The following is a 10,244-nucleotide window of genomic DNA, read 5'->3' as shown; positions in this document are numbered from 1 at the left end:
AAAGGCTATTGTAAACGAATAAAACAAAATGTTTATTTTTTATGCTTTATGCACTTGTTATATATAAAAAAATACCTATCGTTTATACGTCTTTTAGTTTTGTACTTCGTTTGAAACGTATATCACACGGGGTGCGTCTGGGTTATGAAAAACGTGTTTAAATTTATCGTTTTACAGCAGGTGTTTAAAAGTGTGGCATCAGTGTGAATCTAAAATCATATATAGATGATTTCTAAAAAGCTTATGAGTTTTTAACATTTACCTGGCTAAAAGATATAAATACATCAATGAAATTGTATTTGTATTTGTATTTATATGTAAGGGCTATTTGATATGGAGCAAAGCTGAAGCAAAGTTTTGAAAAATGAGATTACATTATTGAACAATAATTTTCTTGTGTGATAACATTCCTCATGGAAACATTGTGTGGTGTGGTGCGTGAAAAAAACAGTTTTATCAACATTTAACACCATTTTTAATAAGTTGCTTTGCAGATAAAATCTAAAGCGTATTAATTTATTATAAATCGTTTTTTTTCTTTTAACATTTATGAAATTATATTATTCTGCTATCCTAGTACTATTCTGAATTGTTATATGATTTCTGATCAACAAAAATTAAATTTTTACTATCTTCCTATGACAGATTGTCAATAAACTTTTTTTTTGGTTTTTTCGTTATAGGCCTGCCGTCGAATAATTAGGAGTATGCTGTACATCCAAGAGGTAAATTTACATTTTGTTAATATTATTTGCAATTTTGCTCGAATGGTACGCGTCGACAAGGAACTCCGATCTTGGAACTCATGGATGCACATCGTTTAACTCATTCAATTTCGATTGAACTGCTTTTGAATGTATTTGCTATGCGTTACAAAACACATAAAGAGGAGCACTACAGGCACGATAGATTACTAATGGTGTTTATTTTTACTCATCCATCTAATTTTTGCATGACATTTGAACCCATTAGAAGATAAAATTCATGCCAGCAAAATTAATTAATTAATTTTTGATTATCGCTTTCACGGTGGGATTAGTAACTTGTTTGCGTACGGTTCGTTTTTATACACGTTTTACGAATGGTTCAACGATATTTAATATGAATCTGCTGTGATGTCCCGATACGAAGCAATCGTTAACATTCAGGCCACCAAGATGATGCCGAATGTAATTAACGAGAGCATATCACCAATCAACTGCCAGCCAAAATGTCCTGGTTGAAGCCATGCGGTTAATTAGTGGGGATTGTGGTTAGTGATTTGACACCATAAATGCACACGGTAGGTGTCTTTTAAATTGAGGTAAAATGTTCGGTACTGTTTTGTGTCTGTGTGTCATTCTCCGTATACAACTTGGCCTTATTAAAAACGTTTTTGGAGATTAATTCAATTGGTCTTTCTCGGTTGGTAGCGCTACAAGTACAGTTTAGCTATCACCGATGGATCCAAAGTTCACCGCACTAATTTAAGAAGAAATCGCAAACTGTGTCCTTGTGCAGCTGATGCCTTAGTGACAGAATGGCCACACATTGTCATGCGACATGCATTGAATTCGGACTTGTTCTCATAAAGTAATCGATCGGTGACATAACAATGGTCTTCAGGGAAGGTACCTTTGGCGGGGATGCACGTGATCCTTCAGTCGGATGATTCACCACGAGCTGCACGGTACAGTTTGTAGATAAGACATTATGCTAATTGCGTTTAGCGACAGGAAGAAGATGATTCAATTAAGACACCGTGTTCGATTGGCGCCCGATATTTGGCCATGGGAAGATAAGAAACCTGGATGGGTATAAAAGACATCTGGCTAGACCAGTCCAGAAGTTAGTCAGAGACTACATTCGTAGGACATTCAAGATGAAGGCACATACGGTTCTGCTTCTCCTCGTCGCCAGCAGCTGCTGCTTGGCCTCACCGGTTCCACGATCGGTGCAGACACGTCGTGAAATCCCGGAGGAGACCCTCGATCTGATCTACGACTCGTTCGTGACCGTCTTCCGTACCGTGCAGGCAACTTATCCGCCCGAGCTGCTGCAACAGATCGCCAAGGAACTGCTGGCTACTGGTGGACATTTTGATTTCACCGGGGAGCTGAGCGAGCAGTTGAACGAAAAGACTGTCGAACTGCGTGCGAATCTGAAGTATGCGCTGGAGGACATTGCATTGTCCGCCGCCGGGCTTGATCCGTCCGACGAGGTGATCGTTGGTAAGGTTCACGACTATCTGGACTACGCTGTCGATGTGCTGATCAACGCGGTCCCGATGGATGTTGTCGAGGCCCTGGTGGTGGAGGTGCTGGCGAAGGAGGGCTCGTTCGATTTTACCCCCGAGCTGGAGGCAGCACTGGCGGGGGCACTGGCCGACGCTAAGGTGCAGCTGCGTCAGATCGTTGACTACGAGTTCGAATTGTTCGAGGACCTGATCGAGTTGGATGATGAGATGCGGGCTTTGATCGACCAGATCATCGACTACATGGCTGACGAAACCTACCAGGCGATTCCATGGAAGCTGCTGGAAGACATCGTGTACGAGGTGATCGAGAACGAGGGCACGATCGACCTGTCCGATGCTCTGAACGAGCGCATCGAGGAGACGCTCGAGTCCCTGCGACAGAGGCTGCGCGAAGTGTTGGAAACACTGGAATCCTTCTTCCCCGCGTCGCTGAAATCCTTGTTCTAAGCTTTTGGGCGATTTGCTTGAGAGGCAGTCAGGGTGTTTGATAAGATTTTTTTCGGATTGAAATAAACACACAACCTAATGAAACTAAATGTTATTTTATTGTTTCTTCACCAACTGGGGGAACAGTTTCTTGAGTGCCTGCTCAATGTTGATGTCTTCGTTCATCTTTGGATGGTCGTCTGCCTCCTTCGCGTCGGATGTTTCTGTCGATGCGGCCGTGGAGGGTTCCATAGATCCGGCGAGTTTCCGGAACAGTTCCACATCGCCCGTCGACGACAGAAGCAACGCGAGAATGTTCACGTAGTCCTGGTTGATTTCGTTCTCAATATTAGCCGTTACGTTAACGTTTACGTTGACGAAGTCACCGAAGGTGTTACCCGTAATGGTAATGGGATCACCGGACGCCATCACCAACGTTACGGAAGAAATAATGGTCAAAGCGAGAACTATTGCGCAACGATTCATCTTGCTGTAATGTGTACACTCACGTCGCTAGCGGTCCTTTTTATATGATGGACTCTTGACAAGTGAACCGGGGGCTCTAAGCAGATCGAATGGTTACCATCGAGTGGTGACAGCATAATCTCGGCAGACATATCTATCATATCAGCATCCGGTCAATAGCATCTCGCCTCGCAAGCATACACACGCATATCAGAGAAGCAAACGAGCTTCATTTCGCTATCTTTGCTTTCCGCTGGACAAAGAAGCATATTGTGTTGCACTGCTATAAGGAGATAACTGTTTGCATTCGAATAAACAATAACATCTTAGGCAGGCGCTGCTAGACTATTGTTTGCACGTTATCAGAGCGAAGGTGAAACGTGATGCTAACAGATACAATTATGCAACACGAGAGCTTTGCGCATTGCTGTTTGTTCAGCTTCGCCAATCAAGGATAATTATTTTCATCGCAAGATAACGAGATGGTGAGGGCTATTTTTAGCGTGAAAGGGAGGTTATTTTCCATAGCCATCACTACAGGCATTAAATTGTTTTCAAATAAGATCATGAAGAAGATCCGGTTAAAATCTTCCAATTTGAAGAAACCGTAGAGATCTTTGACTACCCGTGATCAGTACTTAATTGAAATTGATTGCTAATCACTAAAATAAATGTATATTATAAATATAATTAAAATTTGTCTCATAAAGTTTCATTCAAAAAATTTAAAACATTTAATCTTCTGTACAAGGTGCGTGACACATTTTTCCGATAAATTTAAGAAAATTATTTTTCATGTTGTATGGATCGAAATATGTAAAGGTTATTATTTTACGTATCCGAAAAAAATAACCAGAGATAAGTAAACGTATCAATGTTGACCTAAGAGAGCATTCTTTCGGTTACCGTCCTTTTATCTCGTGCAGGATAGTTAAGAATAAAGGATATTGTAAGATCGATAAATGAACAGAAATGAAGGTTTTTTTTAATGAATAGCACAAGTCTAAACGTGCCTAGCAAGGATGTGCTTCTAAAACTAGTCATTAAATCTCATTAGGGTATCGTCAAACTTTGGTAAAAAATTGATAACATCGATCGGGTATCTTTAGACGTCGTCAAAAAAGTTGTCAGACCAAAGGCCAGTTTGTTTTGGATTTGTATACGATATCTACATTTCTACAGCAGTGACCATAGTTTAAGGGCGGACACTCGACATGTTCAAGTTTGGCCTATCTATTTAAATACCATGTGTACTTTGCGTGTGATCTTTGCGATACTTTCACCGACTATACAAACTCCTATACACTAGCTCTGGCGCGAAATAAAATATCGGTCACGTTTTCTACTTCCTGCTTAGTTTTTTTCTGATTCTTAAAACAATAACCATTCCATTTACCTGAACGTTGTAACCCAAAAATGAGAAATAATTTGTTAAATTTCACTACACAAATTCGTTACGCACCGTGTATAATCATTTTGATTAAACTATTTTCCGCAATTGAACTCGCCCCATTGGTAACAATTTAATTGAATACATATTCTCAGTATTGTAATTTTTAATTTGTACCTTTTTCGTAATAAATCAATTTTATATCAGTTGGATGGATTTCAGTTTTTATTAAGTTAGTTTCGCTCCGATGTTTATAGTTTTTCATTACTACCCCGCATTGCACTACAACACAATTGAAACATGATTCATGCTAATATTTTCCATGAATATTTATACAGTTTACAGTATTAAAATTCATCAAATTACGATTCAATTGAACTATTTATTTCCACCGAGGAAATAAAAAGGAACGGCGCCATTATTTCGGTTCTTTGAATTCAGCCAATCGGTTTCCGGGTAGATGTTTTTGTGATCATCTACAAACTTGTGAAACGAAATACATTTTAGAACAATTTTCCGGGAGGTCTGTAGGGTATGGTATACAAAGCCCAGAAAGGGATTCCTGTTGTTTATAACTTTTTTGGAGGTAGTTGTGCGAGCTCTAGCAATTTCATAATCGGCATTGATCGCACACTTTTATCGGTGGAAAGCGAGTGAAAAAAGACAAAATCCTCAACGGAAACAATAATGACAGCAACAATTTATGCATTGAGTGTTTATTTTCTTATTTTTCGCTGTTTGACATTTTGCTTTGCGCGATATGCGCGTGTCCGGAGATTCGACAAATCATGCCATTCGGTCAATGAGTCAGCGGCGCTGGCAAACGGACACGGAAAACCGAAAAACAAATCTGAAGTTGTGCAGTTCGGATAACCGTGGCAGATAACACTGTAGTGAAAAACAAAAAAAAAAAAAAAAAACAATCCAACCAAAAGGGGTCCGATTGCGCGTGTATGCAACCGGTTTTCCGGAATCCGACCAACACCGGTTCCGTACCTGCCCGTCGGAAGTGGTTAACATATCAGTAGAATTGAACAAAAAGGACACATCATACAACCTCACATACACACACAGAAACACGCACTCATGCAATCACGCATCGGAGGTACGACTTTTCCGGACATAAAAGACGCAAATTAATTTCCTCCTACATAAACCATCATTTTCCACCAGTTTCCCAGCCAAGTCCAGCTGCAGCCCGCCCGCGGGTGGAAGGGGATCATGCAAGAAAAACAATCGGAATTTTGTGCGAATCCTCGGGGGCTCTTGTCGTGCGCAGGGTTTTTATTTTTCCCGCTTTTCCCAAAACCTTGTTCCACGTCGTGTGGAAGTTCTTTTTTTTTTGGTTTGTGTGTTGATTTTAATTTTGTTTTCAGAGGATGTAAATGTGTCACAAACATCGCTTATGCGGAGAGCCTTACCCATGGGGGCCATCCCGCACTGGACCCGCTTGCCGGCCCGCCGTGGAGGGCGCGTGGAATGAAAAATTTATCGATAATTGTCGTAGACATTTTAATGAAACATACGGTTTAATTAAAAAATATTCATTATTTTCCATTACCATAATTCAATTTAATTTATGTGTTTACAAATAATTAAATCCTTCGGCGGCGCGTCCTTCCGGTCGGACGCGGCGGTGCTGTGCGTGTCCGATTTTGGGGAACCACCACTGGCTACCATTTCCCGCCCCGTCTCACGTACTGCGCCAGGGCCCGCCGGACGTCGGCCATTTCGATGCCGTAGTCGCCGTACTGGTTCAGCGCGCACACCAGCACCTGCACCAGCTCGGCGGACACGTTGGTAATTCGGGTGGTGTTGGTCACCTTCACGTTGATGCTGATAATGTCACCGACGATGCTGTCTCGGATGCTGATCGGTCCGCTCACTTCCTTTCCGCCGACACTGCCGAAGCCGCCGATGTCCAGCAGGCTGGAGAGGGGATCGGGATCGGCCGGCGCCACACCGCCGACGGTGAGCACCAGAAGCACAACTGGCCACAGCGCCGTGGCCCGCGTGGGCTGCATTGTTTTCCACTTCGAAGTTCCTCTCCTCGAAAACCTCAGCGGTCCGATTGATTCGCTCGATAGCGAAGAACTGACGTGGATAGGGCGCTGACAGCGGGTAGGCCCGACCTGCGAGGAGTAGGAAAAGTGAACCCCGTTTCCGTCGTCGGCGGAAAGGACCCAGGGGTGATTAGATAGCGTTGAGAGCGGTCGGCCGCGATCACCTTCGTGCGACCACAATCAAAGGCTTAGGGCCGAACGATAACGAATTGTGATCGACCATCGCGCAAATTGATTGCCATCCGGGTGTTAAACCGTCGAAACACTTCCACTGCGCTGGTGCGTAAATTATTCAACTCCTCCGATGCGCGCCCACTCCATTCAGTAAAGATCGAACCGTTCAACATGAAGGTGGTTCTTGTGCTTGCAGCTTCGCTTGTTCTGCTCGTCGGCGATGTTCCGTCCCGCGCCGTCGGCTCTCCCGTCCCGGGCTTCGCCGGGCTGCCCGATCTGGGCAATCTGGGCCGTGGTTTTGGTATGGCCAAAATCGGTAACATCATCAAGGGCAACACGTACGATGGGCTGGAGCGGGCCCTGAAGAAAATTTCCGTGCAGGACCGTAAGGCAGCGCGCAGCTCGGAGGACAGTAGCGCCGATAGTGACGGGGACGGTGAATCGTCCATGTTTGGCTTCAGCGGGAAGCAGTTCGAGCAGCTGATTTCGATGCTGCAGGAATCGCAATCCGGTGCCCAGAAGCAACCACAGGCAGCCCCAATGGAAGCGATCCCTATGGCCGTCATTGACAACAGTGTCGATTAGTGCAGAAGAACGAGTGAAAATAATTTACCTCGGATCATATTATTTGTCTCATCCGATTGCATGAAATAAAGTTCTCTCTCGTTCTTAGTTACGTATATTATTATGTACACTTTATCGGTAAAATATCACGGAACAGAAGTCATAAGTCCGGTTGAAAATGATAATCCATCAAAAGTCAGGCTGCTGGAAACCGCTCATAAATATCTTATGATTAATTGGAAAGCTGTCGCAAGTTGCACACTGCTTGGACGTCGAATTGCGTTTCTTGCCGAGCAAGAGCGGTTTGTTGCCTGGAGGCACAGTTAAACACAGAGAGGTTTTAACAGTAGTTAAGTTATTACTTGATTGAAAAATGGGAATAAACTACGATTGAACGCTGATGAATTTAGTTTAGAGAGAACTTGTAACCAGGTATCATTTATTGAATTATTTCTCCAATCATTTCTAATATTACTTTTTACTTTTTACTTTATACTTTTAAGAAAATCATGAACGGACTTTGGACGTATCATTACAGGCGAATTTGTAAATAGTTGAACGATATTTTTAATAAATTAATAAATATTTTTATTCGTCGGAAAACTTTCAAAGTGCATCTCGGAGTCGTATAATGGATTAATTTCTATTGTCCTACTGATCGTGCGACTACGTGTATCTGCGTTAAGTGGGAAATAAAATATGGAACCGTCACCGCAAAACTATTACATGCCATCGAGACACGCCGAGACTCCCGGTTTGCGAACTAATGGAATTTTAACAGGAATTTTAACATGAAACGTTTATTATAAGTGCAGCTCAGTTTGAAAAGCCGCCAGCTCGTCTTTGTTCAACTAAAAGGCTACCCAGAACCTCGACCGGACAAGAAACACACAATCCAATAATACCTGAAAGCTTTTATGGACATGGCTTCCACATAGATTTATATTTTATTCAATTGAGTATGGCATAGTGAAGAAAGAAAATCAGTATCCATCGATGCACACAAATAGGGTTAAATGGATCTCTGGCTTGGAATGTCTTGGGCTTGTGAGCGAAGGCATGAGAATAAGCCCAGCAGAAAACAGTCAAGTTTAACATATCTTCCGGTTACAATTGAATTGTATTTATCGTCGTAAGAAATATCGTGAGAGAATGCGTTCCTTGGAAGCTAGCTTAAGTGTTCCTTAGAATAAAAGCATTTCTACATATTGAAACATAACATCAGTCCAGATTAATCGTGATGGAAGCTGTCTGATGCCGCTCGGAGATCGTAACAATCGAGAAAAAGGGACAAATAGGACACGTGCTGGAATCAGTGAACCATGATAGTCTTCAGAATGATGGTATTTATTTCCGAAACTTAAATCAACCGTCCAAGATGCTGCGTAGATGTTACGCTACGTGCGGAAGATTTTACTGACGACTGGCCACGTGCTGCTGGAGCGTCTGCTCCACGTGTTTACGCCACAGCGCCTCCTTCTGGTCTTTGGTCAGACCGGGAGCATCGTAGCCGGCGGGTTTACTTTGTGCCAGCGAGCGAACGAGCTGCTGGTACGGAAGGGCATCTGGCATCGATGTTGTGCTTTCCGGAGGGGGCAGCGTTCCCGTGGTCGTAATAGTAGTCTCGTTCACCTCATCACTCAACTCTTCTGAGGTTTCCTCGGAAGTTTCCTCCGACGTTTCTTCAGAGGTTTCCTCAGAAGTTTCTTCGGAGGTTTCCTCCGACGTTTCTTCGGAGGTTTCCTCCGACGTTTCTTCGGAGGTTTCCTCTGATGTTTCTTCGGAGGTTTCCTCCGACGTTTCCTCGGAGGTTTCCTCCGATGTTTCCTCAGAAGTTTCCTCCGACGTTTCTTCGGATGTTTCCTCCGACGTTTCCTCAGAAGACGACGAGCTGGGGCAAACGTTCACGTTTACATCGCGCAGCTCCAGCAGGAGTTCCGCGATCACATTCACTAGCTCCACATTGATTTCACTCTTAATGTCCACCACGGCATCAACGTCCACTTTCACAATGTCCCCGATGTTGTTGTTGCTCATTGAGATTGGGCCTGCCAGGGCGACACCGGCCAGGGCCGCGACTAAAACCAATGCTTGCATCACCTTCATCGTGTTTATCCGAGCTTGTCTCTACTTCGTTGTTCCTGCCTCACTAATCACTATAGGGACTGGAAGTGTCGGGATCCTTTTATATGCCAAACGGCAATGAGGTGTACGATTTAAGGTGGGAAAATCTTCCGCAAGGCACGATAAGCAATCAGTGCCATTTGATGTGAGCCGATATCCCGATTGGCCGCGTGTTTGGCTAAAGGTTGTTACGATAAGAAACTAGAATCCACCAGTGGGCGCCTTAATCCTTCATCAACTTGGTGGGTTGTGTCGATAGCAGACAGGAAATCGTTATTTTCATTCTTCTATTTGTTGTGACGCCAGTTGCGCCGATCGCCATGGAATTGTAACAGTTTTCAAAAAGTTTAGCATCGTTGTACAATATTTGATTCTAAAGATCAAAAAGAATGAAAGAATTAAAATAGGAGCTGTTTGTCACAGTCTTGAACAATGCTGAAAACGTATCGAGAGGCCACTTGCTGCCATTACATCCTCCTCACTCCTTCGGAACGCACAACAGGTCTTTACAATGTAGCCTTGATCAGTTTTCCTCCAGCCACGGCTCAATATTTACATGAGGTTTGCTATACTTGGATTGAATTTACTGAGTATTGGCCACAGCTCCTATGGCCAACACGTCATTCCGATGTTTACTTCGTTTTGCCGACATTTAAAATCATCATTCCATGTTTGTAGGATGCTGTAAACATGAACAAGCCTATTCCTGAGTAAATCTTACTACTGTTCAATATTATAAATTTAGTTGAACTATTCGAATTGAATTGTAATGGACATTGAAAAAATTGAAAAAAACTGACGC

At 43.1% G+C, this 10,244-nt stretch overlaps 1 protein-coding gene across 1 annotated transcript; it reads right to left on the bottom strand.

Moving 5' to 3' along the window:
- Positions 1–8,731: 8,731 nt before the first annotated feature.
- On the bottom strand, positions 8,732–9,424 carry LOC131284741 (uncharacterized). The gene is made up of 2 exons (XM_058313602.1): positions 9,211–9,424; positions 8,732–9,048 (listed from the first exon to the last, which is right to left on the bottom strand). The coding sequence occupies exons 1-2, from the start codon at positions 9,422–9,424 to the stop codon at positions 8,732–8,734; spliced, it is 531 nt and encodes a 176-aa protein (XP_058169585.1).
- Between the last annotated feature and the right edge of the window lie 820 nt (positions 9,425–10,244).

The sequence above is a fragment of the Anopheles ziemanni genome, chromosome 3 (genome assembly GCF_943734765.1).
Source record: "Anopheles ziemanni chromosome 3, idAnoZiCoDA_A2_x.2, whole genome shotgun sequence".
Lineage (NCBI taxonomy): Eukaryota > Metazoa > Arthropoda > Insecta > Diptera > Culicidae > Anopheles > Anopheles ziemanni.
Note: the sequence above shows the minus strand (reverse complement) of the source record. Positions and strands in the feature narration are given on the sequence as shown.